The 16,919-nt window shown below is 45.7% G+C and overlaps 1 protein-coding gene across 1 annotated transcript; it reads left to right on the top strand.

Annotated features, from left to right (window-relative positions):
* The first annotated feature begins 48 nt into the window (after nt 1–48).
* On the top strand, nt 49–13,392 carry TMX2 (thioredoxin related transmembrane protein 2). The gene is made up of 8 exons (XM_084860045.1): nt 49–262; nt 6,032–6,092; nt 6,992–7,105; nt 7,760–7,836; nt 7,973–8,079; nt 11,580–11,645; nt 11,872–12,001; nt 12,232–13,392. Exons 1-8 carry the CDS (start codon nt 74–76, stop codon nt 12,376–12,378), a joined length of 891 nt encoding a protein of 296 aa, XP_084716171.1. The 5' UTR covers nt 49–73; the 3' UTR covers nt 12,379–13,392.
* The last annotated feature ends 3,527 nt before the right edge of the window (nt 13,393–16,919 follow it).

Raw genomic sequence — 16,919 nt, 5'->3', positions numbered from 1 at the left:
GTCTGAAGGAAGATTCCTTTTACAGAAGAGCGGTGGTAGTACAGCGCCGGGATTCGGTCAGTGTGAGGTGAAAATGGCGGTACTGGCCCCGCTGCTGGCCCTGATCTACTCCGTTCCTGGAATCTGCCGCTGGCTCGCCCAGCCCTACTACCCATTCTCGCTTCTCCTCTCGGCTGCCTTCCTGCTAGTGCGGAAGGTGCCGCCGTTATGTCACGGGCTGCCCAGCCAACGCGAGGACGGGAACCCCTGCGACTTCGACTGGGTGAGACCCTGCGCGGCACCCGTCGCCCCTTTACCTCTCGTCTCCACAATGTTTCCTCCCGCCTTTCTCTTCTGTGCTCCCGGGGCCGGGGGCGGGCGGGCTGTTTTCAGAATGGTCCCCAGCCTCGCCTCTTCCCGCACGTGCCAGCAAACACCGGGGGCGGTGGGGAAGGCTCCATTTCCCTCCTCTTCCCTCCTGTGCTCGGAGAGGGTCGGGGCCTCCGTGTGGACTCCGCATTCAGGATTTCACGCAGGAAAGGGAGAGAAAACCCCAAACCTCCCCCACCTGCACCCCTTCTTCTTCCTCTCTCATCTTCATAAGTGAATTCCGCTCACCTTTATTTTTATAGTTTTATGCTGGCTTCAAGTTTTAGGTCTAAACTGACTGGCTTGTTTTTAGTGTTTTTCTTTGATGTTGTTGTTCAGTCGTTCAGTCGTGTTCGACTCTTCGTGACCCCATGGACCATAGCACGCCAGGCCTTCCTGTCCTGCGCACTCTCCCGGAGTGTGCTCAGGTTCATATTCATTGAATCGGTGATGCTATCTAGCCATCTCATCCTCTGCCGTCCCCTTCTCCTTTTGCCTTCGGTCTTTCCCAGCATCAGGGCCTTTTCCAGGGAGTTTTCTCTTCGCATTAGGTGGCCAAAATATTTGAGCTTCAGCTTCAGTATCTGTCCTTCCAATGAGCACTCAGGGTTGATTTCCTTTAGGATGGACTGATTGGACCTCCTTGCAGTCCAGGGGACTCGTAAGAGTCTTCTCCAGCACCACAGTTTGAAAGCATCGATTCTTCGGTGCTCAGCCTTCCTTATAGTCCAGCTCTCACAGCCATATGTTACTACTGGGAAAACCATAGCTTTGATTATGTGGACCTTTGTCAGCAAGGTGATCTCTCTGCTTACTACGCTGTCTTAGGTTTGCCATAGCTTTCCTCCCAAGGAGCAAGTGTCTTTTAATTTCATGGCTACAGTCACCATCTGCGGTGATCTTGGAGCCCAAGAAAGTAAAATCTGTCACTGCTTCCATTTCTTCCCCTTCTATATGCCAAGAAGTGAGGGGGCCAGATGCCATGATCTTCGTTTTTTTAATGCTGAGTTTCAAACCAGCTTTTGCACTCTCCACTTTCACCCTCAACAAGAGGCACTTTAGATCCTCTTCGCTTTCTGGCATTAGGGTGGTATCATCTGCATATCTGAGGTTGTTGATAATTCTCCCGGCAATCTTAATTCCGACCTGTGATTCATCCAACCCGGTGTTTCTCATGATGTACTCTGCATATAAGTTAAATAAGCAGGGCAACAATGTGCAGTCTTGTTGTACTCCTTTCCCAATTTTGAACCAATCGGTTGTTCCATGTCTGGTTCTTACTGTTGCTTCTTGACCCTCGTACAGGTTTCTCAGGAGACAGGTAAGGTGGTCTGGTACTCCCATCTCTTTCAGAATTTGCCACAGTTTGTTGTGATCCACACAATCAAAGGCTTTAGCGTAGTCAATGAAGCAGAAATAGACGTTTTTCTGGAATTCTCTTGCTTTCTCCATAATCCAGCGAATGCTGGCGATTTGATCTCTAGTTCCTCTGCCTCTTCGAAACCCCGCTTGTACTTCCGGTAGTTCTCGGTTCGCATACTGCTGAAGCCTAGCTTGTAGGATTTTGAGCATCACCTTGCTGGCATGTGAAATGAGCGCAATTGTGCGGTAGTTTGAACACTCTTTGGCGTTGCCCTTCTTTGGAATTGGAATGTAAACTGACCATTTCCAGTCTTGCGGCCACTGTTGAGTGTTCCAAATTTGTTGGCATATTGAGTGCAGCACTTTAACAGCAGCATCATTTAGGATTTTAAAGAGCTCAGCTGGAATACCGTCATCTCCACTAGCTTTGTTGTTAGTAATGCATCCTAAGGCCCACTTGACTTCACTCTTGACTTCATACCTGAATGGTTTAGTGGTTTTCCCTACGTTCTTCAATTTAAGCCGAAATTTTGCAAGAAGCAGCTCATGATCTGAGCCACAGTCAGCTCCAGGTCTTGTTTTTACTGACTGTATAGAGCTTCTCCATCTTTGGCTGCAAAGGACATAATCCATCTGATTTCGATATTGACCATCTGGTGATGTCTATGTGTAGAGTCGCCTCTTGTGCTGTTGGAAAAGAGTGCTATGATCAGCGTGTTCTCTTGGCAAAACTCTATTAGCCTTTGTCCTGCTTCATTTTGTACACCAAAGCCATGCTTGCCTGTTATCCCGGTGATTTCTTGACTTCCTGCTTTAGCATTCCAATCCCCTATGATGAAGAGGACATCTTTTTTTGGTGTTAGTTCTAGAAGGTGTTGTAGGTCTTCATAGAACCAATCAACCTCATCTTCTTCGGCCTCGGTGGTTGGGGCATAGACTTGAATTACTGTGATGTTGAATGGTTTGCCTTGGATTCGTACTGAGATTATTCTGTCGTTTTTGAGATTGTACCCCAGTACTGCTTTTCCCACCCTTTTATTGACTATAAGTGCTACTGCATTTCTTCTAAGGGATTCTTGCCCACAGTAGTAGATATGATGGTCACCTGAATTAAATTCACCCATGCCTGTCCATTTTAGTTTGCTGATTCCCAAGATGTCGATGTTCAATCTTGCCATCTCATGTTTGACCACCTCCAGCTTACCTTGATTCATTGACCTTACATTCCAGGTTCCTAAACAATATTGTTCTTTACAGCATCGGATTTTCTTTTCACCACTAGACACATCCACAGCTGAGTGTCCATTCATCTTTGGCCCAGCCGCTTCACTCTTTCTGGTGCTTCTTGGAAATACCCTCTGCTCTTCCCCAGTAGTGTATTGGACACCTTCCAACCTGAGGGGCTCATCTTCCGGTGTCATCTCTTTTAGCCTTGTGATACGTTCCATGGGGTTTTCTTGGCAAGAATACTGGAGTGGGTTGCCATTTCCTTCTCCAGTGGACCACATTTTGTCAGAACTCTCCACCATGACCTGTCCGTCTTGGGTGGCCCTGCACGGCATAGCTTAGGGCTTCACTGAGTTACGCAAGCCACTTCGCCACATCAAGGCAGTGATCCATGAAGGGGTTTTCTTTGATATATCGCATTTATTTTTGTTAGCCGCCTTGTAAGGATTATGCCCTAAAAGGTGAGATACAAAAGCATTAAGTGCCCAATCCTATGCATGTTTAGACAGAAAAAGTCCTACAACTCCCAGCATAGCCAGCCATGCTAAGAGTTGGAGGATTTTTTCCTGTCTAAACACATGTAGGACCTGAAATGAGACTATAATAATACAGCTCTCCAACTCAGAGCACCCAATGGCTTTCTTTTCTCACCTCGAGTAGGAGCCACCCTCGAGCATTTCTGCATTCCCTCACACATAGCCTGGTTTTAAAGTGCTGTAGGCTTCCCCTTTTTGCTCTCCCATGTGCCAGTTTTGTGTTAAATTGTTTTGCACAAATCTCAGCCTTTTGTGCTATACTCCTCCAGCTGCTGTGCAGCCTGGCACCCTCCATATGTTTTGTACTACATCTCCCACAAGCCCAGCAAGCATTGCTGATAGTCAGGGATTCTCAGAGTTGACATCCAAAACATCTGGAGGGCTCCAGGTTGCCTATCCTGAAAGAAGGAAGCTATGTTCTGCTGTTGTGGGTGCAGTGGGGTTGGTAGTGCAACCTGAACTTTTCTGGTAAACCACCCTGGGGTTGGAGTATCAACAGTAAAACAAGAGAACTGCTCTCCAGTTCCATTCTTGTACTGTTGCTTGAGATTTCTACTTCTTGCACTCACCTCCTGGTTTGAGGCAAGTCTTGTGTGTAGCCTCAGTTATCAGCTACATCAGGAGAGCAAAAATCCTTCCCTTCTCTGCGTTCTGTCAAATCTCCAGTCCCCATGAGATGGTGGACTGGCTGAGATCATACCTGGAACTTGTTGTCCTGCTACCAAGTCAGGTTCTCTGCCACTGTTAAACTTGTAGAAAAACTCCTTGGTCACAAGAGCAATTCTATGGCTCCCTAGACAGTCTGAGGGGTCATAGGATAGTCTGGATTCCTGGATCCAAGGTTCGACCTTGGAGCAAGAAATTTGAGCTCCCTACCCCCTTGCAGCCAGCTCACTGGCTGCCTCTCCAAGGTTGCAAAGGTAACCTCGGAGGGGACGGAAAGGGGGTGTGCCAGTGGATGAGGAGGGGACTGGGGAGGCCAGCTTATGCCGTGGCCCCTGGCCTCCCCAGCCTCCATCCATCCTGCTCGGTAGAGCCCCAGCTAGATGGACAAAAAAGCCTATCTAGCTCAAATGGAGAGCAGGAGGAGCATGGAGGCAAAAATTGCCTTTGCCACTACTGCTCTGGATTGGATCAGAGTTCAGAGGCTTACAGCCATCCTGATAGGATTGTTCCCCTCGTAATGAAACTTTTTCATAGGTGGCCTTCAGAAGAAGTCTAGACATACATCTGTTCGGAATTCTTTAGAAACCATAAGTGTTTCAATCCAGTGGGCTGCAGCAAAGGGTCTTTTCTGATTGGTCTGTTCTGATTCTGTAATTATGAGAACGACCCCATGTGGATCTTTAACTGGTTAGTTCAAGGGATGCCCATTATCAATGGTAAAATTGTCACATTCATGAGTTGCAGTGGCACTTGGGACTGATTTTTATTAAGAGTCGGCCTTAACTTAGCATCAGAGAAATTGCAGACTATGCAATTAACCCCAAACAACTATACTCCTGGGGGATATTAAAGATCACTAGAGATTTACTGGTGATAGTGAGTTAATAGCTGCAAGGATCCTCTTAACAAAAGCTTAACGATATAACATACATACTCTCTCTGGTACAATGGTAACAAAAGATTTGGACTACTATGGTGATGAATAAAATAAGAAGTTATAAGTTGCTATGGGAAGGAAGAAATAACTGTCCAGATTTTTCCCCAAAAGTTGGATACCATTTATCAATTATTGGAATAGGTACCAGCCAGGTGATTTAGCAACTATAGATATACTATATATGTATTAAGCTGAAGCATTGTAATTGTTTTGAATGATTACATTGGGAAACAAAATTAAAGGAATATATATAATGAAAAAGAATTGGCCCTAACCTAAGCATGTGCCAGTTAAAGGAAGTGGCTTAAGGTGCAATCCTGTGCATGTTTACAGTGTCTAAACATGCATAACACTGCCTTTGCTCTCATAAAGCAAAACCAGATTTTTGTGATACTCTAAAAACTGATTGTGATATAAGCTCTTTTGGCCTAGAGACCTTTTCAGAAGCACATTGAAAATTTGTTGTGTGTTCAAGCAGCCAAAAAACTTACCTGTTTTTGTGCAACAAACTATGACTACTCTTCTGGAATTACTCCCATAAAGCAGTTTGACATCTGAGCACAGGGTGTATATAAAATTGTGTTGGGTTCTTTGGTGAAAAGGGATTTGTGTTGCAAATCGCCCACACATGGAAGTAGTGGCTGCATAAGTAGTGTATTGTGTGAGGACAAGACTGCAAATAGACCACTTGCATAATTTAATAAATGTACAAAAGAAGTCTGAATCCTAATGTGTGGTGTTACTTAAAAGCTTTCATCATTTACCTGCCTGATTTTTGCCCCTGGAAGTTCAAGGCAGCTACAAAAGTTTTCCACTTAGAATGGACAGTATGGTTTGCTAAGTGATGAAGTGGAGATACTTGGCAACTGGGATAAATGTGACACCTGCTCTCTGGATGGGTAGGGCCTTTATTCCCTTGTTTGTACTGCCACTCAGCACCCTGTCTTACTTTTAGCGGGAGGTGGAGATCCTGATGTTCCTCAGTGCCATTGTGATGATGAAAAACCGTAGATCCAGTGAGTAATGCTTGTTCTTTTTATTATTTTTTTCTGGGGTAAAGCTTACTCCCCCAACAGAGTGATTTTTAACTTGGGGCTGACCACTTCTGAAATACTCAGAGGAAAGAAACTTCACAGCCAGCTCTTGCTTGTATTGAAAGCTTTTAAAATTTGATAGTGAAGTCAGTTCACCTTGAACAAATAGCTGGTACAGGATATCTCCATAGAGTAAATCCACACAGAAACAAAATGCACCCAAAAGTCTTTAAAGGCTCTAGGACTGCTGGGCATTTGCAGCTCAACTATAATAGTTGATTCCCCTAGCTGATTCCCCGTGCATTCTTTCTGGAGGAGTGGCTTCAAAGGCGATTGCTGTTTCTTTTGTTTCCTGCAGCTTATCCATAATATGGGGATATGGAGGGGGGGGGGGAGCTGATGTGTTAAGTCAAGTGAAGGACAGCCTAGAGGTGATAAGAATAAGGTGGGGGCAGAGAGCTTGGGAGGAGAGTTGGTTAGGATGAAAGGATCTGCAAAACAGGGAAATAACTCATAGGCATGGAGTTAACATTCAATAGGTTTATCCTAATGCTTCTATTGTGTGCATTAAAATCTAGAAAGCTATCACAAATGCTATAAAATACAAAACAGTAAAATGTTAACCGAGTGTAGAACTTGTATGATGAGGAAGCTCCCGCAAACCTTAAAGTATCCACACAAATAGATACTCAAACTGCAAAAGGTATATAATTCATCTTGTAGAGAGCTTCCACAAATTGTAAAAAGATAATGGCTCCAAACCCATGTTTTTGAGACTCGCCTCAAAAACTCACCTTGCTGTAGAAACTATTGGGCCCAGCAGTGATGCAGATGATACCACTAGTAACTATCTGTTTTTGTGTGTTTGTGTCTCTCTCAAGTTACTGTGGACCAGCATGTGGGAAATATCTTCATGTTCAGCAAAGTAGCCAATGTCATCCTTTTTTTCCGCCTTGATATCCGGATGGGGCTGCTCTACCTCACCCTCTGTATAGGTGAGACCTCTAGGGTGTGGGGGTAGAATTTACACTATTTATGCAGAGCGTAGACACCAGAGGTAATGGGACTTTAGATGCAGAATACACCTTGCCTCTTTGGATCTTGGGGGGTCTGGCTTTGTGTGCTTGTAACAAGGCATTTTGAATTCTAGACAAGAGACAAAGGCTGGATGATGTTTCAAACATCCCTCTGCTTGCACACATCAGTCCTGGGTTATCACAGAACAAACCTTTTCCTTGAGATGTCTTGCTTATAGGATATTGCCAACCTACATTATGTGGAAGGAAACACAGCTCCATTGTTGCTTGAATCCCATTTGCCTGAGCTATGGGAGGAGAGTTGTGGGTCTGAGGAATCTTTGTTAGTGCCAATAGGGAAATGCAACCTGGGAAACCTTTTGAGAAGCATGTTAGTCTTGAAGTGGGGAGGGGACGTAGCTCTAGTAGATCACATGCCTTGCACGCAGAAGATCAGTCCCTAGCCTCTCCAGTTAGAAGGATTGTGGCCTCTGCCTCAGACCCTGGAGAGTTGTTGCCACTCTGAGCAGACAGTCCTGGGCTAGGTGGACAAACAGGCTGGCCTGGTGTAAAGCAGCTTCCTAATCCCATCCTAGCATGGTGCTAAGCTGTGCTTGGTGTGTGCATTTTCAGTGTTCCTGATGACCTGCAAGCCACCTCTGTACCTGGGTCCTGAATACATCAAATATTTCAGTGATAAAACCATAGATGTGAGTATTTTATTCTCTGCATACTATTTGTTCTTGGGTGAATTGGCTAAACTTCTAGTTCCTTTCAACTCTGTTAGAGTATCATACGCACATTGGAGTGACGTGTATGGTGTAAACCGGATCCCTCTTTTTGCAGGAAGAACTAGCACGGGACAAGCGGGTAACCTGGATTGTGGAATTCTTTGCTAACTGGTCCAATGAATGTCAGTCATTTGCCCCCATCTATGCTGACTTGTCTCTCAAGTGAGTGGCTTACACTTCCATCAAAGGACACAGTGTCTTGGAGCATGGGTGGACAAACTTTAGGTGTCTAGGATCTCCTTTGCTTAACTAGAGACCTGGGATCCACCAACCGCAGCCAGTCGTAAAAGTGATTGTTCAGGGGGCAGCATTAGTCACAGTTTCATGCTGCGTCCTGTGACCCATACACTGGCTGTCTTCCCTTGAAGATGGCAAGATACAATTTAATTTGCATCGCTTAGCTCCTTGTTTTTATCTACTTCTCTTCTCATTGTCTTATATTTAAAAAGAATGCTTTAATATAAGACAAAGATAGTGGGGAGATAGATGAAAGCAAAGCTAAAAACTGAATCGGCAGCACTTAGCTCACAACCCCTGAGATGAGAGAACCTTTGAGGTTCCTTCCAACTCTGTGGTTCTACTTATTTTATGTATTGCTGATTGACACAGGTCTTCCTTCCCTTGGTACAGCAAATAATTACAAAACTAGTGCTGAGACTTTCTGAGTAGCTACAGCTGCCATTTGGAAAGAGACGTTCAAACTGTTCAGGGTGGCTCTAACTTGTGGGTAGCAGTGGTATGAACTCAAAGGGTGGGGGGAGGAAGAAGTGGAACAGTGCTTATATGTTGGAAGTGGTGACGAGAAATACTGCATTAAGAGCAGACATTCTCCCCCCCACCCTTATGCCTTTTTAAAAACAACCCCCCCCAAACACTACTTGTGCTCAGAGGAAAGGAGTGGAGTGCAGAGTGCTGGGGAGCCAGCCTCCCCCAGTTCACCTCGGATCAGCTGTTTATCCCCACCTTAGAGCATACAAGTGGGACCTGCAACAGAATGTTGCAGTGTGGAGTGCTTCTGTTCATGGTTGTAACCACTCCATTCCTCCCCCCCCCCCCAGTCAGTCATCATTCCATGGCCCCTACGCATGCTCGGTCCTCATTGGGCTGCTTTGGGGTTCTCCCTTAGTTTTTTTCTAAAGCTGTTTTGTCTTTTTGTAAAGCCTGGGGTTCCCTTAAACCTGCTCATACCTCCCTCGTGTGTGTAGGTAGGATGTTTTTGGCTATGTAAGCAATGGCTGTCACAGCCTGAACATCAGAAATAGAGGGAGTGATTAGTGTTGCCTTCCCCTGAAAGCTTCAGTGTAGTTCCTCTGCTGATACTTCTGTGGAATACTGCCAGGTAAATGTTCAAAGTTGCAACTCAATAAGCTGCATTATCGAAGCCAGGGAATGTGCTGCATTCAGTAAAGCATTGCTTTTCTGCTGGATACAGTGGATCAGTGGATACAGATAGTAGTTGCTTAGTTTATTAATCAATTGAGTTAATCAATGGAGGGAGCAATCCTACCGGGGTAGGTGGCTGTCTCCAAACTCAGATGCAACTGCTTATCCAATGCAGTGCAGGAGAAGCATGGAGGGGATCATCCCCTCTGTGCTTCAGCCACCCTGCATCTGTGGCTGGACAGCTGATTTTGGCTGTCTAGCTGCGAGAAGGCGGAGTGGGGGAAGCAGCTGCTGGACAAGTTGGATGTGTTGTACTGGCATTTCCACCCTCCCTGCCTCAGAACGCCCCATTTTCACTGCTCTGTGCTCCTCTTCTGAGCGCGGAGCATGGGGTCATTCCAAGCTGCCTGCGAGGCAGTGTGGGAGTGGAGGAAGGTCAGCTCCCGGAAACCGAGGTATCCTGTGGCCGTCTAGCCACTGCTAGCTGCCATAGGATTGCTCCCTTAAGCACAAAGACAAATAGCAATAATTACAATGAATATAAATGCACATGATTTCTAAGGCACAACACTGGCAATTTTCTGATGAACAAAGATAAAATCATCAGGTTGCTGTGGCTTTAGTCCCTGACGTACTCATGGTTTAGGAAGGGAGTTATCTACAGCAGTGACAGCCATGATTTAAAACCGGAATGGGAAAGGCATGGCCCACATGCAGCACTCATCCCTTTTTGCAGTCCCTGCTGCCTCTGAATTTCAGCTGCACATGGTGGCAACAAGAAAAGAGCTGCATTGTCACTTTAAAATAAGGCATGCAAGGAGTGCAGGTGCTCTGTATTAAAACAAAAATGTGGCTACTTGCTGCTGAAATTTGGTAGCAATTTCTGGGGGGTGGGCAGAGTTGCAGCACCTGGTGGTTTCTGGGGAGCAGATATTGGCTCCCCAGAGTCTCCAGGGGAGAGGGAAATGAGGCCTAGTAAGTCAGCTGATGCAGAATGGCAGTTAGCTTATTAGCTGTTTCTGGTTAAAACTCCACAGTAAGCCCTGGTAGCTCTCCCACAGAACTGAGGCACGGGGCTTTTATTCTTGCACTGAGGCACTGAAGGGAGGGTTATCCTTTCTGTGGCTCTTGGCTAACTGTTGGCTGCAGATATCTTTTTCTGAAATGGCCTGTTCCTTCCAGTAATGGCTAGTAGGTGGCCACAGTGTAGGAAGTTTTGCTTTTAGTCCAGCTAGGGATGTACGAAAGTCACTTACCTTTTCGAAGGGTGACATTCGCTGTGGGGGGGAGGTGCTCCGTCCCTCCCCCCGAAATTCTCTCCGGCCAGCTCCGCTCTGCGGAGATTCCGCCCGCAGCCAGACATCCAGCTGCTGCGCAGCCTGCAGGGATGCAAATGGCGGCTGCCATAGCTGCCGCCATTTGCGTCCCTGTATTTTGCCTTGATAGGTTACATAAATATTTACATAGCCTATTACGGCAAAAAAAAAGTGAATGCAAATGGTGGCCACTGTGCCATTTGCGCCCCTCTCTTTTGCCGTAATAGCCTACGTAAATATTTACGTAGGCTATCACGGCCCCAAAAAAAGGGAACGCAAATGGCGGCTGCCGTAGCCGCTGCCATTTGTGTTCCCTTTTTTTGGCCGTGATAGGCTACGCAGATAGCATCCCTGTGTTAGCCGTGATAAGCTACGTAAGTATTTACGTAGCCTATCACGGCTATAGCAATGAAGTGAATGGCGGCTGCAGCCACCATTCGCAAGTCAGCGTGAACAGCAGCAGGTAGGTGTCCCGTTTCGCGCGCCTTTCGGGTGGTGGGGGGGCTTCATCCTGCCACGGATTTTGGGGGGCTGAATGCACTGGCATTCGGCCTCACCGAGATCCATGGCGGAATTCTCTGACATCCCTAAGTCCAAGGGAAAATCCCTGCTCCCTGGAGGTGTAACATTAAAGTGATTGTTGCATAAGAAGAAAGAGTGGCTGTACGTAGCAAAATCTGTTGCCTCCCAACGGGTTGATGCTTAATCAGAGGAGTGGTTCAAACTAGAGAGAAGGGAGAAACTCACTCATCATCATTTGTGCCCTCCTTGCATATTAATCTTCCCATGGTATGGTCTAAAGGCACATGATGCCATAACCTTGCTGAAGCTCTGGCCTTGGTCAGTGCCTAGATGGGAAGCATATGTGCATGACCTTGAGTTCTGTGCTGGAAGGATGATGATGAACTTCTGTTGTTTCACAGCATTTCTGCCTATGTACTAACGATTGCTGGGTCTCACCAGGTATAACTGCACTGGATTGAACTTTGGGAAAGTGGATGTGGGCCGCTACCCTGATGTAAGCACCAGGTGAGTTCTTCAGTAGTCTTTGCTATAGGTACCTTCTTGGGAGTGACGTTGCTAGAATGTCAAGGAATGACAAGAGGCCAGATTTGTGGTATGTAACCCTCCGAAGATTTTTTTGGAGGTTGTTTTTTTTTTTGCAATAGCAGGGCAGTGTGGGGAGAAGGGAGGACACTGGCTATACACTCCATTTTAGATTCTTCTTGGACTCAAGCTCTGCGTCTCTTCACAGGTACAAAGTCAGCACCTCTCCTCTCACTAAGCAGTTGCCCACCCTAATCCTTTTCCAAGGTGGGAAAGAGGTGATGCGTCGGCCGCAGATTGATAAAAAGGGGCGAGCAGTTTCATGGAACTTCTCTGAGGTATGCCTGATTTGCCATGTCATTGTATGATTCTTTGCCAAAAATAAAAAGGTAGTCTTGTCCAGCAGACATAGTGATAGCTGACCTCGGTTCCTGGTGATATTTCTGTTATCCATGAAAATTTTAAAGCAGAGCTGCTGTGAAAATGGCAACGTGAGCCTTGCACTAAATAAACTAATGGAGTATATGAGACTGGCACAAAGCTACGCTGATCTGTCTTTCTCTCACAGGAGAACGTGATCCGGGAATTCAACTTGAATGAGCTGTACCAAAGAGCCAAGAAAGTGTCCAAGCAATCTGATGAGATCCCTGAAGAGTCTCTAGATCAGCCTGCTGTCACTGAGCTCCCCAATGGGGAGACCAAGAAGGACAAATAGAGTCCAAAGGACTGGACCCTGGTCCCTTACTGTTTAGTTTCCCACCTCTTCATTCCCATCCTGATATCTCTCCTGGGACATCAGCCAAAATCTGCTTCCACCCAACAGTGCTGATGCTGGGAGATAAATTTAACTGCCAGGGAGCTACAATTCATCCTGGGCTCAGTGTCTGCCGGTGGCCACTTGAGCTATACATGTCCCTTTGCATTTCCATTCCTGATCTTCCTTCCAGGGTTGGCTAGGGATAGTTTCAGTAGATTAGAACCAGCAAAAGGAGATCTCCCCTCTTGCTTATGGAGGCTAGAACCTGTGATAACTCTAGCGCATCTAGATGAGGGGTTGCAAGCTTCTCTGGCAGTGAATCAGAACTACTGAGAAAAACATGGATTTAATGGACAGTGGAAGGGGGGTGGAGATCCATGTTGGTTCAGTGGAAAGTCTTAAACTCTCATCAGCTTTAGTGACATCAACTCCCTTCCCTCCTGTCAAAGCTGTGACACCTCCCTCTTATTTAAGTTGATCTTATGTAGGGTGATATCTGTGATTGAGAAGATAGTGGCGTCGTTGACCAGTTTCTACTACTTCCTAGACATTGCTTTCAGTTACAGTGACAAGAAAACTTCTAATGGTGTCTCTTCCCACCTATTTGGGGATTTAGAAGCGGATGAGCGGAACTAGAATGTTTTCTGAACCTGAACATGCTGCTGAGCCAGAGAGTTAAGCGGCTGCCATGCAGCCCTAAAGGTCCTCATGTTCTGCCTTTTAGTGTAACATGCTCAGAATGTGTACCAGCCAGGGCCTTTTTTCTTTGAACTGGAGGACCAGCTGCTTCTGTCAGCCATCTTATACTGTACAAAATGTTGAGTTGTAACTTGTAGTTGCTGTTACTCCACTTCTAATACAGGGAGCTTGCTCGTGGGTAGAAGCAAGCTCCATTTCACCATTCTCATCCATCTTCATACTTCTGTTAATGGTCTTGTACAGTTGCCTCTAATAAACAAACCTGGGAATGTCTTGTTCCTGTGTGGTCTTTTTGTTTTAGTTGCAGTATGAGGGACGTCTATAGCACATTGTGCAGCCTTTTTGTTCCCAACCTTTGTTAAAATATAATAGAGGTTTTCTGGTATCTACGTCTGATTGCATTCCCTGCTTCATCAAAGGGAGCACCCAGCTATTCTCTCCTACTTAGCAGAAGGCTGAAGGCTACAATTATGATAGCTATGTAGAACACAGATGCATTTCACTGTGAAGAAATTTGTGGTGAACCACCTAGAGAGCTTCAGCTATTGACAGTGTAGAAATGTAATAAATAAATCTGAAAAGATTTATTTAAAAAGAAAAAGAAAAGATTACAAAAGATTAAGTTACAGAGATCACTTAGTGGATAAAGTAGCAGTTACAGGAACTCTGGGGGAAAGCAACCATGTTGTACTTGAGTTCTTGGTTCTAAGGGAAGCAAAAGCCGAGTGTAGTCAAACGCGTACCCTGGATTTTAGGAAAGCTGATTTTAATAAACTCAGAACAATGATCAGTAAGGTCCCATGGCAAGCGATGCTAGCGAGAAAAGGAGTCCAAGATGGGTGGGAGCTTTTAAAAAAGGAAATTCTCAAGGCACAATCACAATTCCAACAAGAAGAAAAGGTGGAAGACAACAGAAGAAGCCAATGTGGCTTCACAAAAAGCTTAGGGATGACCTGAAAACAAAAAAGGACACATATAGGAAGTGGAAGGAAGGCCAAGTAACAAAGGAAGAGTACAGGCAGGTAGCACAGAATTGCAGGGATGATGTCAGGTAGGCTAAAGCTGAGAACGAGCTGAGGTTAGTGAGGGATGCTAAAAACAAAAAGGCTTTCTTCAGCTACGTGCATGGTAAAAGGCAGAGGAAAGAAATGGCTGTTCAGCTATTAAATAAGGATGGCAAAACGATAACAGATGACAAAGAATAGGCAGAGGTGCTCAATTCCTACTTTGGCTCAGTCTTCTCCCAAAAGAGGGTCTATGACCCCCCTGGCAAAGGCAACGTACAGGCTAAAGGGGCAGGATTGCAGCTTGAGATAGGCATATGGTCAAGGAACACCTAATTACTTTGAATGAGTTCAAATCTCCAGGGCAAGATGAACTGCATCCTAGGGTAATAAAGGAACTGGCAGAAGAACTCTCAGAACCGCTGTCTATTCTCTTTGAGAAATCATGGAGGACGGGGGAAGTGCCAGATGACTGGAGGAGGGCTAACGTTGTCCCTATCTTCAAAAAGGGCAGAAAGGAGGAACCTGGGAACTACAGACCAGTCAGTCTGACATCAATCCCTGGGAAAATTCTGGAGCAGATGATAAAGCAATCCATTTGTAAGCACCTTGAAAACTGCAGTGATTACTCGAAGCCAACATGGATTTGTCAAGAACAAATCCTGCCAGATGAATCTGATCTCATTTTTGATAAAGTCACCTCCCTTGTGGACCGTGGGAATGCTGTAGACATCATATACCTCGACTTCAGCAAAGCTTTCGACAAAGTGCCCCATGATATCCTGATGAGCAAACTAGCTCAAAGTGGGCTACATGAAACAACGATCCGGTGGATCCATAGTTGGCTACAGAATCGGACTCAAAGAGTGCTTATCAATGGGACCTTCTCAAACTGGGGAGAGGTAGCGAGTGGGGTACCGCAGGGCTCGGTCCTGGGCCCAGTGCTCTTCAACATTTGTATTAATGACTTGGAGGAGGAGGTGCAGGGAATGCTGATTGAATTTGCAGATGACACAAAACTGGGCGGGATAGCTAATACTTTGGAAGACAAACAAAATTCAAAGTGATCTGGGCAGAAAGCAACAGAATGACATTTAATAGGGATAAATGCCAAGTTCTGCACTAGGAAAAAGAAACCAAATGCACAGTTACAAGATGGGGGATACGTGGCTCAACCACACTACAAGCGAGAAGGATCTTGGAATTGTTGTCGATCACAAGCTGAATATGAGCCAACAATGTGATGTGGCTGCAAAAAAGGCAACTGCTCTTTTGGGCTGCATTAATAGAAGCATAGCTTCCAAATCCCAGGAAGTACTAGTTCCCCTCTACTCAGCACTGGTTAGGCCTCATCTGGAGTACTGTGTCCAGTTCTGGGCACCACACTTTAAGAAGGATGCAGACAAACTGGAGGGGGTCCAGAGGAGGGCAACAAGGATGATCAGGGGACTGGAAACAAAGCCCTATGAAGAGAGACTGAAAGAACTGGGCATGTTTAGCCTTGAGAAGAGAAGACTGAGGGGGGAGATGATAGCACTCTTCAAGTACTTGAAAGGTTGTCACAGAGAGGATGGCCAGGACCTCTTCTTGATCATCCCAGAGCGCAGGACATGGAATAATGGGCTCAAGTTACAGGAAGTCAGATTCCGGCTGAACATCTTGAAAAACTTCCTGACTATTAGAGCAATACGACAATGGAACCAATTACCTGGGGAGGTGGTGGGCTCTCCCACACTGGAGGCGTCCAAGACGAGGCTGGACAGCCATCTGTCAGGGATGCTCTGACTTGGATTCCTACATTGAGCAGGGAGTTGGACTTGATGGCCTTGTACGCCCCTTCCAACCCTACTATTCTATGATTCTATGAAGATCTTGGAAGGTTATAGCTGGCATTTCAGGAGAGCTCCAAGCAGGCTTTCCTTTAGTGTTGTTTTTTTTTTTTTTTTTAATAAATAGGGCACGGGCTAATCTGAATCAGGACTACCTCTTGTGGAGTGGTTTAACTCTTGGTGCCATTTTCCTCATTCAAATAACTCTGTTCCTTTCTGCTATTTGTTAGATAGGGCCAAGCAGAGAGCTGTATGTTTTTTTCTCCAGGGGACAAATAGCTGTAACAAAAATGCATAACTGTATAAATACAACATTGCTAAGCGACAAGTGAAGGAGATACTTTGTCTGTGGTCCACAATGTGGTACCAATAGGCCATTGTAGAAGGGGAAGAAAAAAATTCCTTCCATTTTTAACAGCACCAGTTTGTTCATGCGTGATGTGCCAATGTAGTGTCGTATTAAAGGTAGATACAAAGAACATAAGAGCCATGTTGGATCAGAGCAAGGGTCCATCTAGTCTACCATTCTGTTCACACAGTGGCCAACCAGCTGCCCAGGGGAAGTCCGTAAGTAGGACATGAGTGCAACAGCATCCTCCTGCCAATGTTTGCCAGCAACTGGTGTACATAGGCATAGTGCCTCTGATACTGGAGGGAGCACATAGCCATCAGGAGGACTAGCACCCATTGATCGCGTTCTCCTCCAGGAATTTGTCTAACCCCCTTTTAAAGCCTTCCAAATTGGTGGCCATCACTATGTCTTGTGGTAGCAAATTCCATAGTTGGTGCAGTGTGTGAAGATTATCTGTCCTGAATCTCCCACCAATCAGCTTTAGGGGATGACCCCAGCTTCTAGTATTATGAGGGAGAAAACTGGCTCCGTATCCACATTCTCCACACCATGCATAATTTTGTATACCTCTATCTTATCTTCCCTTACCCTCCTTTTTTCCAAGCTAAACAATCG

This window comes from Heloderma suspectum, chromosome 1, assembly GCF_057233095.1.
Source record: "Heloderma suspectum isolate Gila_16-S chromosome 1, 16-S_ref, whole genome shotgun sequence".
NCBI classification, from domain to species: Eukaryota; Metazoa; Chordata; class Lepidosauria; order Squamata; family Helodermatidae; genus Heloderma; species Heloderma suspectum.
Note: the sequence above shows the minus strand (reverse complement) of the source record. Positions and strands in the feature narration are given on the sequence as shown.